Consider the following 18,735-nt stretch of genomic DNA (forward strand, 5'->3'; position numbering starts at 1 on the left):
ATCAATATAAAAGAATGAAAGGCATCATGAGAGAATTATACTAACTAGTTCATCTCATCTAGAGATTATGTCCAATCCTTGGCTTCCAATCATGAATTTCATTAACACAGTCGTGGGAATAAGTAATTAAGTATTCTTCATTGTTACTGGTATTTTTTTTTTCTTCAAGCCTCTCTAGTTACACATAAGTATTGTTTCTCACTTGGCTTTTCAGGAAACTACACGAGTATTCTTCTTTAGCAAAACTTCTTTAGGTTTTCACCAATTTCACTAAAAAAAGCATAAGGACAAGTTCAGTAAACTATTCTCCTAACATACAAATTTAATATTTTTATCTACCCTTTTACACTTGAAAAGAAAGCATTAAGATAAAAAAAAAACAGCTAAAAAAGTTAGCACAAGATGCCTCTTTAGAGTCACCGTCTTCACTTAGTCTTTTAAGCCTTTTATAAAGAGTTTTGGGATTAGTCGTTAAGTGCATCTTCAATCATGATTTCTTAATCATCTTTTTGTGGTCTTCGCAACACTTTTTGTGGTTCCCACCTTGTCATGTCACTCATAAGAAACTCAAACAAAATTCTACTTAAATGTTAAAAAACTGTAAAAAACTTCAAAAAATTCACAAATTTATATTTTTTTTATCATAACTTAATTATTATTCAAATAAAATAATTAATTCATTTTTTCAGTTTTTATGTTTACAAATAATAAATATGAATAATTGAAGAAAATATTATATATCAATTAAAAATAATAAAAATTACATAACATTGAAAGGAAATGCATAACAATAAAAATACATTTTTACATAATAATAGATAATTAAACACAATGACATTGAAATAAAAACCAACATAATGATGAAAAATAAAAAATATTACATAAAATTAATTAATGTTATTTTCATTTCTGAAACGTTTCCAAATATGTTCAACTAAATCTGCTTGAAGTTAGCGATATTTTTGTTTGTCATGAACCTCTGCTCTCCTTTGGAGATTTGTTGATTTGATACTAGGGTGAACACCTAAAGATATTTTGAATGTTGATGTGCTATTACCAACACTATCGTAATCAATATTATTTTGATATGTGTCATGTTCATCCTCAAACAATCATGCTATGCAATATGATGCATGCATATATGATATTCTTCATTTTAGAAACATCCAAAAAATGTGTGGTGGATTTTGAGAATTTTCACTTGTAGGGGGTGGTTGATTTTTCAAATAACTACAATAACATTGATAATTATATTGATTGAGATCCATTTTAGAGAGAATAAAAAATATTAAGGCTTGATAGGAATAAGGAAAAAAAATTAGGAGTAAAAATATTGTGTTCAAAACTTCATCATACTGACCCAAATTTATAGTGAACAATATCTAACAGTAAAAAAAAAAAACCTTATCTCACAATGGTCCACGGGCAACGGTAATATCTCTAGAACCTCCCCCCCTCCCCCCAAGCCATTCTCTCTTTCCTTTCTTCAATGTTTGAGATCCTTCCTCCCCATTGCCTTGTTTTCTTTTCTCAATTTTTCTCCAAACCCTTTTCTCTCTTCACGTGATCTTTCTTCAATCACCCCTCACACCATACCACACCAGTACCGTTCATCATCGATAATCATGGAGCCAGGGATGTCACCTCTCTGGAGTCAGGGTTGTTCATCGTTGAACATCGTAGAGGCAACACTGAACATCGCGCATGCAATGACGATATGCGCGTCCTTCTTTATTCTTCTTCATTTTGCTTGCGGTTACATTGGTTGATGTTGGTGTTTGGTTGGCTTTTGATTTCAGTTGGTGATGTTCAAAAAATAAATAAATTATTTAGAGAAATGGTTTCTTATATTAGAAACCTGAATTTTTGGTGAAGCAACTCGCATGCCATGTAGATACTCTCCAATGGGGAGTTTCTTCTAAGAAACAATTTCTTACACTTAAGCACTATGGAAGAAATCTTCATTGGAGGTGCCTTAAGGACTGGTGTAGAGTTCTCTCTAATTTGCCTTGATTTGAACGATGGAGCATTAAATAAATTGCTTATCTTTTTTATTGTTGACTTGATTTGAATGATGAAGCATTAAATAACTCGAGGTACAAGTTGATAAAAGGGTAAATTATAATTTTGGTTCATTAGTTTCTTAAATTCATGAGTTTGGTTTCTTTGGATTTTAATTATAATATTGTATCCCTCTAATTTTATAAATTGGTGATTTTGATCATTTTGGTAGATTACTAACAAATAATTTTGACTAATTGTTAAGTTAATTATAAATTAATTAAAACCAATAATTATTAAAAAATTATTAATAATCCTAATTCTCCACGACACCGTACTTTTCTTCTTCGCAAACACCTCTTTCAATTCCATTGTCACACACAACTCCATCAGTAACAACACTACATTTGGGTTAATAGTCTTTATTAAAGTTTTTTAATGATTAATTATTTTTATTTAATTTTAATTAATTTAATATCTCTAATAATCACAATTATTAGTTAGTAATCTATTAGGGGACCAAAATCGCTAACTTATAAAATTAGGGGGATCAAATGTTACAATTAAAAATCAAGGGGACTAAAATCATGGATTTGGAAAACTAGGGAGACCAAAATTACAATTTAACCTTGTTAAAATTGTATCAATTAAGTTTTTTTTTTCCGTCAGTTTGATGTTAATGATGTTAACTTGGGTACACATGACATTAAGCGTGTTTGACTTGAAATAATTATGGTTCAAAAAGTTTCTCAAGAAGCATACGAGTGAAGATAAAACACATTAAAAAATCTTGTGTTGATTTATAGGGGGGACAATCAATGATTTTGAAAGCAGTCGAGCGTTACATTGCTAATTTTCTTTCAGAATAAAAATATTTAAATATAAATAACCTAACTTCAAAATAAATTTTAAACAGTTTATGCCTTCTGAAATTTGTCTTACCAAGTCAATTATCTTTCAGGGTTGTTTGCTCCTGATGCACTTGGAAGCATCTTTTGTAGGAAAAAAAAAATCCTTTTGGCTTTTGTAGAGAGAAATCATCTATACCAATTAGGTTGGAGTCTTACATCGGGTGGTGAAGGATCTCCACTCATAGAGATGGCTGAACTTCTAGGCTAGGACTTAGTACACCGTTGATGTTTGAGGAGTTGTAGCCATAAGCCATGTTTGTTGTGTGAGAAAGGATGCCTCATAGTAGCTAGCTATCTTCTAGCATATCATTTCAACATAAATGTTATGTTCGATAAGATATTTCAGTTAGTTTCTAACTTTTTTACCAGTTGAAAAACTTGTTTAACTGTTCGATAAACAAATTTTTTAATAGCTTTTAGCGTTTTTTAAAATGCTACTTCAAGTAGTGTTTTTAGGGGTGTTCACGAGTACGGATCACCCGCGATTCTGAATTGACCCAAACGATCTGAACAATTTGGGTTGAGTCATTTATGTATTTGGGTCAAAACTGAACCGAATCGATCAAAACCGTTCATGTACGGGTTTAGATCTAGAGATCTGATCAACATTTTTAGAGTTATTTGGTTTGACTTTAAATACTGTTAATATTGAGACTCCAAGTGTTGAAATTGCAAGTGTTGAGACTAATAGTATTGGAACTTCTTAAGGTATTATTTTTAGGTACATTGTTATTTGTTTCACTTTTTCTCATATTTATTTTTTCTGCCATGTTTATAATATTAATGAATCATATTTTGTTAATTTGTTTCAACAGAACTGGTTGCAGCAAAACTTATTGGAAGAAGTTAGTTTGTAGGAAATAATTGTAATTCAAACTATTATAGTAAATCTCATTGAAGAATATTTTGTTTTAATTTGCATTAGTCTATTTTAGAATATTATGTTGATGGTATTAAATGAATCAATTTTACTGTTTTCAGACATTTGATAATATTTGGATATTTGGATAAATCATGATATAAAATAGTAATTCTAAGAAAAAAAAGATCAAATTTAAATGGGTAACTCATTGGCCCGAACTAAACCAAATCATTCATGAATGGATTGAGTTTAAAAAAAAATTATGAAGACTGAACCGAACCAAATCGATCAAATTTGATTGGGTTGGATCCTAAATTTGACATGATAAGTCAATAAACTGTCAACATCGAAATGTTATTTAACATTGTCAATTGACATCAAATACTAAAATCAAATATTTTTTTTGTCAATAAATATTAATTGTTAGTATTGTTAATTTTTATTAATAAATAAATTGAGTTCTCAAAAACAAAATATTTTTAAAAGACTAAATTTGAAAAAAAATCTTTAAAGACTAAAATACAAAACTTCTTATTCTACATGAACTAAAAGATTATTTAAGGATGATAAAAAGATTTATTTATTTTAAAAAAAGGTATAAAAGGATTAAAAGCAGAACTGGAAAATCAAGAGATCTAGTTCACATTGTACCGTGTTTAATTGGATAAAAAAAAAAAAACAGTACTGGAAAAAAAATATAGCCTGGCGGAGCCCGTTTGAGACATCCGAGTTGACCGAGTCGCCAAGTGGGGGAGTTGGGATTCACGTGGCGTCTCGTCTGTGTCTGATTCTAACCTCTCTCTCTCTGTCTCCTTCATTGGCTTTTCCTTCCTCGAATTCTCCTTCAAACTCCAATCAAATCGCAGAACCAAAACCAAAACCAAACCCTTTCCCTCTCTTCAATTCAACCTTCTCCATGTCTCTGAAACCGTCGAATTCGTCGGAGAATCTGATGCTCCCGGTGTCTGATCCTCCCAAGAGCCACGACGCTGACGACAAGCTCTTCAAAGGCTCCGCCATGACCAAACGCGGAGCCTTCGCCGCCGTCTCCTACATGTCCTGCGCCGGTAACCTCTCCTCTCTTCTCTCAATTCCGCCACGTTCTTTCGTCGTCAATTTTTTTCAATTTTCAGTTACTTTATAAATTAATAGTATCTTCCTTTTTCTGTGTTATATGCAGTTTTGTTGGTGATGTTCAATAAAGCAGCGCTTTCGTCTTATAACTTTCCGTCCGCTAACGTCATCACACTTCTTCAGGTTTTTTTTTTACTTTCGTCTTCGTAATTTTCTATAAATGTTTTAGTTTTTCATTTGTTATATATCGACCATTGTTCTCCAAATTATTGGACTGTAAATTGCATGGACATGCTTAGAAGTATTTTAATCTAAAATTGGTTCATGTTACCAACAAGGTCCAACATAGTTAGTAGTAGCTAGAGCCACTGGCCAGGTTCCTTAAGCATGTTGTCAGGAGTTCGATTCTTGGCCACATGTATGGTGAATACTTTGTTGGAAGAGGCAAAACCCACTTTAGTGATGTCTACGCCTCAAATAAATTAATTTCGGATTGTCAGTTGGGGAATATCCTTGGTGAAAAACCAAAAAAATATTTGTTCATTGTTCATGTTTGTGGTATGACAACACTTTTAAAATACAAGGCATGAGAGGATATATTATATGCAAGGTTTATTTTGGTTGTTGTTGTAGTTTCAGACACCCCGAAAACCTTGATGTTGCGGCTGATTGCAGTTGCGGACCGTTTGTCAAAACCTTGATTATATGCATGTGCAATGGCAAGTGTGGTAAATAAGTCGTGAAATAAATATTATTCAATAAGGTATTAACTCCAAGTTTTGAATGAAACTCCATGTATTATATAAAGAAAGCAAAAATACCTATAGAGAGCACAAGATTTTAAGGGGTGGAGTAGCATTTTGTTTGATTAGTTACCATACTGGACAACTTAGTAACAAAACTTAATTTTTGCTTGGAAGTTGGAATGGCTTGTACGTGAGTGTTATTGGCTCATTGTAATTATTGACTTGACAAAAACATGTGTGAACATATTTTGATAGTGAAAATTGAAAGAAGAGAAAGAAGAAAACAAGTATGTGTATCTAGTAAGTACCTTTATTGGATTTATCCAGTACAGGATCCATGATTTTGTTGTTTTCGTGATTATTATGTGTCTAGACTTGACATGCTGCTGGTTTGTGTTCCATTAGAAATTTTAGGCATCTCATGCAGAAAAATTGTATGTAAACGAACTTCATAATCCACATTGTTGTCATGCTTGATTGATTTATATTAACAGTCCATATTTTCTTTGTCATAGAGGATGGAATACTATGCAAATTAGTAGTTCTGCTCCAAACTTGCTTTATTGATTTTTTATGTTTATTTTTTTCTATTGGTCGGCTTCTCTACATTCTCTTCCTTCTTTGATGCTCAATTAACACTTTGATGCTCCATACGTTAATCAACTTATTATAAGCAATAATGCAAGAGTTTTTATTGCATGCATTGGAGAAGAGTAGAAGAGAGTGAATTGTATTGAATCTAAAATTTTAGGATGTCATGCAGTGTCTACATTTCTATTGGCCACTAAGGCCTTACAATTGTCAATCTATTGTTGTGAAGATCCACTTGATTCATTTCACAATTTTAAACAATCTTCTATTGTTTTTCTGCAGATGGTATGTTCGTGCTGCTTTCTCTATTTATTGAGATGCTGGAGGATGATTTCTTTCTCAACAGGTGAATCCTTACACATATCAGATAACTCGACAAAATTTGTATCATTGAAGACTTTGAAGCACACTCTTCCTCTGTCAGGAGCTTATTTATTTTACATGGTATGCCCTTCTTTGCCCCTTCCACCCTGAAAAAGAGGACAACTGCTTAGTAAGTTTTTGTTTATTGTTTTTTTATTCACCCCTGTACTTCTCCTTAGCTAGTCACCATGGAGTCTGTTCGTGGAGTAAATGTTCCAATGTACACAACTCTTAGGAGGACCACAGTGGTATTTACAATGCTTGTAGAGTTTGTTCTGGTGGGGCAGAGATATACACCTTCTGTTATTTTCAGGTAAATTGCTTTTTCTCCATTGGATAATATAATCTGCACTGCAGTATACTTAGACTTATTGGGACATGTTGTGCATTACACTTAGACTTAGTATATGCAATCTATATTTGGTACATTGGAAATTAAGTTATGTCAGATGCCCCCCCTGCATTAACTTTTTTTTTTTAATATAAAAAAAATGATATACATTTGCATTAAGCATTACTGCATTGCTGTTCTTTTGGTTATTTCTCCCTTTTCATACAAAAACACAATGAAGTTAAAGTTCAAATTGTTATTTGAATGAGCATCTGCCTGATTCCTTCATTTAACTGAAATTTATAAGGATGTTATCAGTGTTGGCTTGATTGTCTTTGGTGCGTTTGTTGCTGGAGCACGGGATTTATCTTTTGATGCTTATGGCTATGCTGTTGTTTTCATGTCGAACATCGCCACAGCAATATATCTTGCAACCATAGCCCGCATTGGTTGTATTCCTATACTTTTACTCTCTCAAATAAAGTGAAATTTTATGCCTTCTTTTCTTCCAAGCCTGCATATTTTCTTATTTATATGGTATCGTGTCTTTTTATCAGGGAAAACTAGTGGTCTTAATAGCTTTGGCCTAATGTGGTGCAATGGTAAGCTTATGATTTGTATAATGGCCTGTTAAACTTACCCTTTTTATTGTAACAAAATTTCTTATTTGAAATACTTTTCTATTTTATTATAGGTATTATATGTGGGCCTGTTTTGCTCATCTGGACATTTGTTCGTGGTGACTTGATGACAACAATCAATTTTCCGTACCTCTTCTCACCTGGTTTTATCGTATGTTCTGCTTTTAGTCTTTCTCCTTCAAAAAGTTGTAGTATTCATTGTTGGACCTTCTTTGGTTACTTGCCAAAAGAAATATAGTACATTTTGAAAGGAATCCTGACTCAACTAATCTAGCAGACTAGGTTTCATTTAACTTAGTGACAAAAGGCCCAAGAGGGTGATTTAGGGGAGATGAGTTAGTTAGATATGAGAGAGGGAATAGGTCTATGTATTCTGTTAGATAGAGGAATTGAAGAGTAAGGAGGAAAAGTGTGTATATTTTCCACTTTTTGGCTTTTAATATAGGTTAAAATTGCCAATGCTCCATCATTCCATGTCTGTTTGGGTCTTTTAATTTATTTGATTGGATGAGGTGAGAATTGTGTGAAGTTTGTCATTTTTTCTTGCAATTTAAAGGTCTGTATTTTTGTTCACAGAGAAGCAGTTGCCTTCTGTCTATATCATCAATCTGCATTTAAACTTGGTTTCCTCTTAATTTGAAATTATGAGAAGTTGTAATTTTTGTATTTTCTATTTATGCAGGTTATTTTGCTTTTTTCCTGCGTGCTGGCATTCTTCTTGAATTACTGTATTTTTCTGAACACAACACTAAATTCAGCTGTGACACAGACAATTTGTGGTAATCTGAAGGTATGTATGCCTTGCTTGTTGTTTTACCTTGCATGAATAGTGCCCCAAGATTTACAGGTTGTCAGTGATGATGCCATAAGGCTTTGACTAAGTGTAATCAACTGTTAGTTTGCTTGTGGATACTGATACAAATGAGAGAGATAGGGGGGAATTTACATAAAATGGCATAAATTTTGGTTGCAAGCTTATTTTGGAAGCAAAGAAATGAGCTTAATGTGGTGTTTTTCTTGGGAAATCGTCTTGTCTTGAATTTATATTTGACTCATGAACAGTAGGGGAAAAGAAAAAGAACTTAATATTTTTTACAGATAATAGTTTCTGATCCATTAGGCTTAATTGACATTGAAAATCTTTGATTAGAACATCATCCTGACGTAACACGATATATTGATTTTAATTGGATTAAGAATACCTTTTCCACTTAATGCCATGGAGTCTAATGTGCACTCCTTTATCGCTTTTATATATTCTGATTTTATGTTTTTGATATTCATGTCATTATTAGGGATAGTTGGATTGGTTGAAATAGTTAAGATGATGGTTATATTAGTTAGTCTCCTCCTCCATGTATATAAACCAAAGTATAGCTCATTTTGTAAATTGTACTCCATTTCATTCTCACAAATTCTCTTTACTTTCTCTCTAATTTGGGCTCTCCCATGTTTCTCAACATGGTATTAGATATCCCCATGTAATCAACCGTGAGGAGAAAATTCTCTTTTGCTGCATAGAGCTCCTGTGAGCTCATTTTCTCCACGCTTTCCTGACTTTCTCAGCTCTGCTCACTTCTCTATCTGTATTCCATTCTCATTGATTTTCTTGTCTTATTAATAATTCTTTTTACTTTCTCTCTAGTTTGAGCTCTATTATTTTTCTCAAGAGTCATGATTGTTTTATGCAGCTTTTAATTTCTGCTTTCTGATTCTTCTGTATTGATGTCTAGGATCTATTTACTATTGGCCTTGGCTGGATAATTTTTGGTGGGCTACCATTTGATTTTGTGAGTATATCTTGTCCTTGCTGCTTTTCTGTTCTTAATTGAGTGGATATTTTTACTGATGACAGAATGTGTTTTCATTTGATTTCAGTGGAATATAATTGGGCAATTTCTCGGTTTTGCCGGATCTGGCTTATACGCCTACTACAAGCTCATTGGCAAGTAACTTATTCAAGTCCTCTAGATGATGTCTTTTTTTCAATTTGGGAGTGCCATGTGCTTCAGTCTTCTGCCCATCTCTGCATCCCTTGAGAAGGGAGAAGAATCTGAATCAAACTCAGGTTTGGGAACTTGTGATCGACTAATCTTATACTTTGGGGAAGTTTTGCTAATACAAGTTGACATACAAACAGTTTCTGGGGAATCAGACGAGCAAGGCTGGTCATGGCTTTAATGTATTCAAACATCAAACTTCTAATTATCTAATAGTATGTTCACCCATTGCATTTGATGAATCTCATGCATATCTTTGTAAGATGTAACTGTTAACAAGCACTGTATTCTGATCTAAGAGAAAATTTAAATCTACCAATTCATTTCATTATCCCTCCCCCCTCTGGTTTGAAAATACGGATTTAGAATGATAGAAGAAGTGTTTCACAGTTACTACTAAATAATTCAAGACAGAAGACTAATTTTCACTTAACGCATATTTGGAATAGTTCATAGATATAATCTTCCTTGTTTGATTGGGAAAAAAATGTATATTTATGGACATAAATGCCTTTAAGTAAAAATGAGATGTGAGAGTTTAAAAATGTAAAATATTAAGAAAGTAAGCTCTTAACTTAATATTATATCGTTATTTTAGTTTTAATAATATAAAATGAATTAAAAAATATTATTTTAAAAATTAGATATAAAACACTAGCTATATCTTGTGTTTTTCTCATGCATATTTTTGTAAGATGTAACTGTTAACAAGCACTGTATTCAGCAGAACCAAACAAAAGATGTGAACATTTTTGTCTTTCTTCTCTTTTCTCTTCTTTTTTACTTTTATGCTAACCAAACGCAATGTAAATGTGGTGTACCAGACATTTCAAATCTTGAAATTAAAGAAAAAGATAAGAAGGAAAAATAATAGGAAGTGAGATGAATTTTCAGATCATTTGATAGGGAAGAAAATGAAAGAAAAAAAAATATTTATAGAATAGCATAAATACCCCAAACAAGAAATGAGATGTGATATAAGTAAGAATTTTTTTTTTAAAAAGGTATGAATATTTTTGTATTTATATAAAAAATAGCTCTTTTCCTTGTTTTATCTTAAGTTGGACTGGAAATAAAGAACATAAAATTGATAGAACGAAGAAATACTCTCAATATTACTAGATATAACATCAATGGTATGTTAAGGTTATGACTTACCTAGAAGATTAATACACTAACCTAAATCACAAATTTTTTTAGCCAGTTACAATTACTTTATTATTTTTTGAGCATCAAGAGATTTTCTTAAGAAGGATTACCTTCAATCAAAATTTTTGTTGGAATTTTAACTACTGGTGTTGACTAGAATTAGTTTGGAACATAAAATTAATGTGGAACCCACCTAAAACTTTGATTCCTTCCTTTATCATTCTTGACCAAATGATTGAAGGACTAAAATTCAAGCTTCTTTTTTCGTCTCTCATCAATCCTTCCTCTTTCCTATCCCCTTCAACCGAAACAAAGTAACACACCAAAGAATGTGCTCCAAATTAGCAGTCAAGTCTCAAGATAGCAACTTTAGCAACGATACCAACAAAGGAGGATGAGCCTTTACTAACGAAGTCAATGCCAGTCGCAATTGCAAATCAAACAACGGATATCTTGGTCCCTAGAGTTTACATTGAATTTTACGCATGTACCAATAATAATAACAGTACAGTACTAATTAATTAATTAATTATAATAATACTATAATCACACTATCAACAAAAAAGTGATGAAAATCAACCAAAATGTTTAAAGAAATGACGGCAAAATAGAAATAATAAAAAATTGATACATGTTCAAACGAGTGATTGTTTTAATAAATGTTAAAAGGATGCAATTTGGTCTCTCTATATAAAGGAGAGTTTATGTCTGAAACTTAATGTTTTAAATAGGAATTTAATTAAAATGCACAAATGTGCAAATGTTTTAAATAAAGGAGAGTGTACTTAAGGAAGGTCTTGGGTTTGCGGATGAAAAAAATGTGGTTGGAGTGAAGAATTCACTATAGGTGATCAATCATGTTTCTCTGAAGATTAGTCACCTATAATAAAATTGGTAGATACTTCGTACTAGACATAGTAAGAAACAAAACATGGGAAGTTTTTTTTAAAGATTTTTGTTTTATTTTATTTCTTGTATTTTTATTTTATTTTAGTCCACGTACTCAAGTAACAAAGTTAACTGATGACACATAAATGTGTTGTTGATAGTCCATTGACTTGTCACATCATCGAAGAATTTGACAGGATAATTATGTGTAATTTTTTTATATTTTATAAATTGTTTTTAAATCATCATATATTCAAAACAGTTGATAATGTCAAACAAGTTGATGAGATTTAAAAACATAATTTACAAGAAAAAAATAAGGTTTGTCTGCCTTGTAACTCTCTTTGTTTAGTCTCTCTCTAGGTGTTAGATAGCACATTATCCGATCAAACATTTTTCTAGGTTTAAATAGCAAAAGAGGAGGTGAGAATAGCAATTCCCTTTGAAGAAGTTCCGTTATCGTGAATAAAGTCCCAAAATTAAGCCCAAGCCCAAGGAAATAGACCGTTGCCGGCTTCGGCAACGGTTTTCTCCACTCGTGTCTCTCTCTCTCTTGCTCGATACAAAGAGGCACACACAAACAGAATCTCTACCTTTCTTCCTTTCACTGGAATCAGAATCTCCCCGACAGAAGCAGTATCACCCAAACCACACTTCCAAAACCGAAACCCTAATTTGCACAATGCGTGTGGTTCTGCAACAAGAATCTCTTCCTTCTATAATAAACTCCTTCCCACGCTTCTTCACGCTCTAGTTCCATCCATCCGCCATGGCCACCGAGCACGAAAAGCAGTTAATTGTGGCCAAACCGAACCCTAACACCAAAAGCCCTCGCCGATCCTCCACCTCCTCCTCGCTCGCCATCATCGACGGCATTTTCGCGAGAAAAAGCTTCTTCTACGACAGGCTTCCCTCCCAACCACTCAGACTCACCGTTCTCAAACTCGACGGTTCCTGCTTCCGTACGCAACCATCATTCTACTACATTCATTCCCTCTCCTTTTTTTTTTTATTATTGACTTTATTTTATTTTTATATAAAAAAATTGGTAGATGCATGCGTTTGTTCACAACTTCACATTTCACAGATATTCAAGTTTCGAAGACCGCCACCGTTGCGGAACTGAAGGACGCAGTGGAGGCCGTGTTCAGTCACGTGCCTCACAAGGGGCCTGCCAAAATTTCATGGTAAACTCACTAAACTCTAGTAGTGATTATCTGCGTTTTTCTTAAGCATTTTTATCTCAGGAATTTTATATCTTTAATTTCTTATTGTTGTTAAATAGTTCAAAAGGGTTAAATATGTTTCTGAAACAGTTTGGTAGTTTGTCTCTGTAATTTTGCCTAGTTTTTAATTTCTCGTTTGTTGTTTGTCGTCGATATAATGGGGGGAAGGGAAATTTTTTAAACTCCGACTGATATGGACAACGAAAATAAACGAGGAGTTAAAACGAGCACAAAAAAAAAAAAATTCAGACTAAAAAATTTGAAATCTAAAGTTATCATATCAAAAGCATATTACAATTTACAAATACTTAAGATTAGTGTTTTTTTTTTTGTAAGGTAGGAATACAAAGAAAATACTTAAAATTAGTTTAAATATATATTTAGCTTATGTAGATATCACACAAATTTGTTTTTAATTCTTATTATATCAATATCAATGAATGATTATTTTGAGATTTCATGTTATGTGATATATTTAGATTCATATCATGCCATAAAGTAGGAACTATTTTTTAAAAATTAATTACATGATATGTGATATATTTAGATGCATATCAAAAAATATCTTTTAAAAAAATCATTATATTTATCGGAGTATCAAGGATATACGAGTCCTTTGCAACTCATGCTGACATAGCAATGATTTAAATTGATATTGATATATTACGTTGGGTTGTGAAGGGCACATGTCTGGGGGCAGTTTTGCTTATGCTATGATGGACAGAAGCTAGTTACAGAAAAGGATAATCTTCGAAATTATGGTATCAAGGATGGTGACCAGGTTAGTAGCTTGCTAAGATTTATTTAACAGACAGTTTGATCTAAAGTCTAAACCTTCACTATTTACTGCAATACTTTGCTTAACTATCACACTTGAATTAATCCATGTACTTTCATAACTCTTTTCCTTCAGTCTCCTAGTTTGGAGTCTCCAGATATTTGCTTTTGTCATCATCCATATTTGGTTCTTATACGGTTTTGGTTGAAAATTAACATTTCGGGGTGCAAAAGTTGCAGATGGAAGTTCTCTGTATAGTGCATGTGAGTTTCATGCATTTTTTGTATGTATCTCTTTGATCAGATAAATGGTTAGTTTGTTGTCAATCAGTCAATGTTTTTGAAAAATAAAGATTGACTATAATCTTGTGAATCATGTGACTTTTGTTGGGGTATGATACAATCTTCCTAGCGTTGCAGAAGTACTATTATATTATATCTTAAAAGATTTGAAGTTTTCTTCTCTAGCATTTTATGGTTTTAGTTGCATTTCATGGTTACTTTCTGCAATGGGAAAGGAGTTTGAAGCTCATTTGATTCTAGTTTGCTTTCTTATCTGTTATCAATCAAAGTTAAGAACTAAGTATCCTGCCATTGTTAGGACTGCCTCCCTTTTATCATAACTTCTATAATGTGTTTTAGTTAGAATTATGTTGATCTTAATATTTTTTTTTCTTTCTCTTTTTATACTTTGGTTTGCATAGCTTCGTTTCATCCGCCATGTTACAAACAATTGCTGTGTTCAAAGAAAGCGGTTGAAGAAAAGAGTTGTCTATTTGAAACAACACAGGAGGTAAAACTTCTCCAGTTGTCTCCTGTTAATTATGCATATATTAAGATGTTGCCTGCATGATGCAGGAACCAACATGCTATTTGTCAGGTTACACTAGATGATTCTTGGCCTATGCCATAGTTTGTTCAGGCTTTCTTGATTTCAAGATATTTCATTAAGCCACAAATAAAGATTAATGGCTTAATGAAATATCTTTTGTTTGTCTATGCTTGATTTATAACACGTTGGCTAATTATGTTAACCACTTTGTCAGTCAAAGAACATTTGAACATCAGTCATAATGAATGGGGGAGATAAAGAGTAACTGTTTTAAAGTTACTCTTGGAGTAATTTGATCCCTCCACTTTATTATTTAGTATTATCTCATCACATATTGTAAATTACTGTTTTTCCATCTGCATTCTACAGCAATTAAGTGATATAAAGATATATTTTTGTCAGTCAGGCATTTGTCATATGCTTGAAATAAAAGAATAGCATCTAAAAGAGCACATACCCATAATAATTCAAAATCTGCTGCTTACTGGATGTTTTACTTTAAAAAAATGTGTTATTCTGATTCTGAAGCAAGTCCTTACACTAACCGAATGGCATAAATGTAAGGTGCAGGTCATCGCAAGTGGATGGCTATCAACCCAAAGGAAATTGTGATGATGATGAGATTGGTTCTGATGATGAAGCCACAGATAATGGGAAGATCAAGCACCATATTGAAGAAGAGGAAGAAGAAGAAAGAGAAGAAGAGTGTGTTGGAAAGAACAAATTAGCTGGCTTTTTGGGAGAGCTGTTTTCATACACTCCACTGGCAGTTGTGAGAAGAACTAGAACTAAAAGCAAGATTTGGCCAACAACTATGCCCAAATGTTTACTTGGTAGTTTTAGAAAGATTAGAAGTATTGTATGCTTTGGCAGGAAGAGGCACTATTCTCGGAGACTTCCATGGAGACCGCATTAACAAATGGTGTTTTCTAACCGCACAACATATCCAATGATGGCAGCAGATGAAAAAGCCGAGGTGTGAAAATTTTGGTTCCTATGCAAATGATGTGCGTGTGAAAACTGTATTGCTGTTTTGACTGAGATGGCAGCAAGATGTAGATCATCTTTTTAATGGTTCTATTGTATAAACAAACGGTTTGGAGTTGGAGTTTCCAATGTGCGTCCGTTGGTTCTTAGGATTAGAAACATCAATGTCTTCAGCAATGATATTTTTAGCAAAATATCAAGTTAAGGTATTTGTTGTCACGAAAAAAGAGAGTTTACTTCTGAACTTCAATAATTGTTGGTTAATTTGATCCTTAAATCTAGACATCGGATCACACATCCTCCCTCACTTATGGGTGGTAATTAAATTTAGACCCATTAAGTGACAAGATTTGTTTGTTATAAATCTCAATACTGTAGTGTATAGTTTGAGCCAATGAGTCTATGACCTAGTATCCATCCAAGGTGGACCACTTTTACCGACCATTAAGATTCATCTAGTCTCACTTCTCTTGTTATACATCTACTACACTAGATCTATGTTCCTTTCTGGATTTGCGCCGTCAATTGCCACAAGCTGTTGATGGTGGAGCTCTGTTTTCTTTTCCCCCTCTCTTCCTCCCCAAGTCCATTCCCCCAAGTGCTGCAACTCTCCGGTGACCACCACCACCACCAGCCCTGATTTCCTCTCTGTCATCAATTTTATCTCATATCATCATCCATCAAAATGAACCCAACAATAAAAGGCAGAATCATCCACTAAAACACCAAAACACCGTCATCATCATCGCAATCACTATTTTTGTTGATGAAACAAACTCAACAAGTACGAGTTTGTGATGTCCTTCTCTGTTGTGCGCCAACTCTGTGAGTTCGCGACGCCCGTCGTGCCACCTCTGACATAGCGAACTGCCACCAACACCTTCGGTGGTCCTTCCCTATCGCGCAATCAACTTCTAACCTTCAATCTTTGCAATAAATATATCCAGATCTTAAAAAAAACCCATAGAACTTCAAAACACAACAACCAACAAGCAAATCATCAACCATCGTCAAAAGAAATAAAAAATCAAGGGTCAGGAATCCAGGTTCAGATTTGGAGTCGGGTTTGAGTAAGGCGAATTAGACCTTAGTTGCATCCAATGGCTTTAAATGCTTGTCCACAATGGACCAATTGAGTAAGTGGTCCATGCTAGAAACATTCCTTTCTTCATTGCGCCGAGGCAAATGAAGTATGTTTGTAGTTGTTATGACTTTGGATTTCGGTACCAATATGTAACCTCGCTGGATAGTTATGAGTTTGAATAATATATTAATATTGAAATAAAAACTTGGAATTTTGACACATTATTCTACATAGTAAACAGTTAAACTAATTAAGGTCGTGTTTGATTTGCTTGAGAGAAATAATTGATCGATGACGAAAATGTTACACACTAGTTTGATTGAAATGATTATGAACAAAGAATAAGTGAAAGTAATGGAACCCACAAATACTCTAAAGTTAGCCACTGATTATAAATTACAATTGCCCCCTTTTTTCTTTTTATGCATCCATGTATCCTCATAAAGTATTTATGGGAATTATTGTATTGTCCTTGGTTATTAAAGTAATTTTATATTTTTATAATATTATTTTCATTCTATTCCTTATATCTTTCTCTTAAATTAAACCACAAAACATATTATTTTATTTTTATTCTAATTTCTATCTGTCTTGTATTTTTATCTTTTCTATTTCTCTACTAAACCAAACACCACCTAAAACACTCAAATTGATAACTTGTGCCTAGTACCATTGAGGGACTAGTTATCTATAGTCTTTGTCACCGGAGCCGCATGTTGTGGTTTGGTGCAATATGAGCTCACCTTTTCACCCACTCTCTTTTATGTTATGTTCGGTGAAATGCTGCTGATGCGAAGATAAATATTTGTTTCGGTGAATCTCGTGGCACAGTGATTCCCCTCTCAACTAGTGAGAAAGCAATATAATTTTGCACATCGTTGAAATAAAGTTACCGTGTTACTCCTTGCAAACTGTTTTGAACAACAGTCAACGAAAAAAATGTGTTATTTCGAGACAAAATATGATTGTTAGTGCACTTTCATTTTCTCTAAAACAAGAGAAATCTTTGACGAGGAATATATATATATATATATATATATATATATATATATATATATATATATATATATATATATATATATATATATATATATATATATATATATATATATATATATTATTGTAATTTGGATTAAGAGTTATTTACAATAAACGTATAATATTTTTAGGTATTAATTATTGTTACATATATTTGGTAGATTATATTTTTAAAATACATTAATCAGAGAAATAGTTATTATCAAATAACATTTCAAACAATTCAAACTAAGAGTTTGTAGCTATAACAATAAAATGAAACGCAAATTATATATTTGATACATCATCTTTAATGAATTTTTTTCATTTCAATTAATAGTATTTTTTCATGTACAAAATTTGAATCTAATATCTTATTTAAAAGATCAGAGTTCAATAACCACCTGCCAGTCCAATCAAACTGGTTCTTATATTACATTTTTATTACCTCTTATTTTTTTAATATCATGTCACTTTTATTTTTCCCCACTTCCATTTAAGCAATTTTTTTTTCTTTAATCTACTTCTTTCTCCTCTCCTTCACTAAAATATCTCCGGTCACTTCAAATAAGAATTTTCTTTTCTATTCAAGCAAAGTTTATGATGATCTTTAATTGAATTCCGAGATGGATCTCTATTAACATGGAAAGAGACTGCAAATGATCTCTGTCATTCTATATTTGATACATGATATAATGAACAAAAAATGCACGTTTCTGGATGTTATCGTTAGTTGTAACTTCACTAACTAGTAAATCAATTAGACGTTTAATGTTATGCATCTTGGGAAAAGACAGAGATTGAAGATTTTGCGGAGCTTTTTTTTATCGTTGTATCTGTATGGCTCTAATGGAAAAAATTATGTGGGTGGTTAGGTACATTAAGGTTGAGAAAATGAAAATTTGCAACGCAAATATAGATAAGATCAACAAGGTTTAAGGGATCATTTGGTCCATGAGAGTTCAGTATACAATGATTTTTATTTGCCGTCAAAACCACTTCTATAATGAAGATTAATTATTGTTAGATTTGACTTAAAGTAAAATACGTTTTTGAAATTAAAGTCATGAGATCTTTATTTTAATGATAATTTTTTTTATTCATAAGAATTAAACATATTTATAATACTCATACATCTAATTCAATAAATTGAATTAGATCTCATTAATTTATCGATGTTTTTAAACTGCATAAATGTGTCAAAAATCAACTTATATAAGAAAAATCATGATTATATCTAGATAAAATATTAATA

At 32.4% G+C, this 18,735-nt stretch overlaps 1 protein-coding gene and 1 pseudogene across 2 annotated transcripts; both read left to right on the forward strand.

The window, feature by feature from the left end:
• The first annotated feature begins 4,492 nt into the window (after positions 1-4,492).
• LOC114391433 (UDP-N-acetylglucosamine transporter UGNT1-like) lies at positions 4,493-9,851 on the forward strand. Its single transcript, XM_028352444.1, has 10 exons — positions 4,493-4,841; positions 4,955-5,031; positions 6,468-6,629; positions 6,728-6,861; positions 7,198-7,328; positions 7,437-7,481; positions 7,574-7,671; positions 8,203-8,310; positions 9,254-9,310; positions 9,399-9,851. Exons 1-10 carry the CDS (start codon positions 4,691-4,693, stop codon positions 9,471-9,473), a joined length of 1,038 nt encoding a protein of 345 aa, XP_028208245.1. The 5' UTR covers positions 4,493-4,690; the 3' UTR covers positions 9,474-9,851.
• Positions 9,852-12,066: 2,215 nt separating this feature from the next.
• LOC114392286 lies at positions 12,067-15,743 on the forward strand (annotated as a pseudogene). The gene is made up of 5 exons (XR_003662277.1): positions 12,067-12,519; positions 12,645-12,744; positions 13,465-13,564; positions 14,265-14,353; positions 14,957-15,743. The product of XR_003662277.1 is annotated as an uncharacterized LOC114392286 (transcript).
• Positions 15,744-18,735: the final 2,992 nt, after the last annotated feature.

Source organism: Glycine soja, chromosome 17 (genome assembly GCF_004193775.1).
Source record: "Glycine soja cultivar W05 chromosome 17, ASM419377v2, whole genome shotgun sequence".
In the NCBI taxonomy this organism is placed as follows: domain Eukaryota; kingdom Viridiplantae; phylum Streptophyta; class Magnoliopsida; order Fabales; family Fabaceae; genus Glycine; species Glycine soja.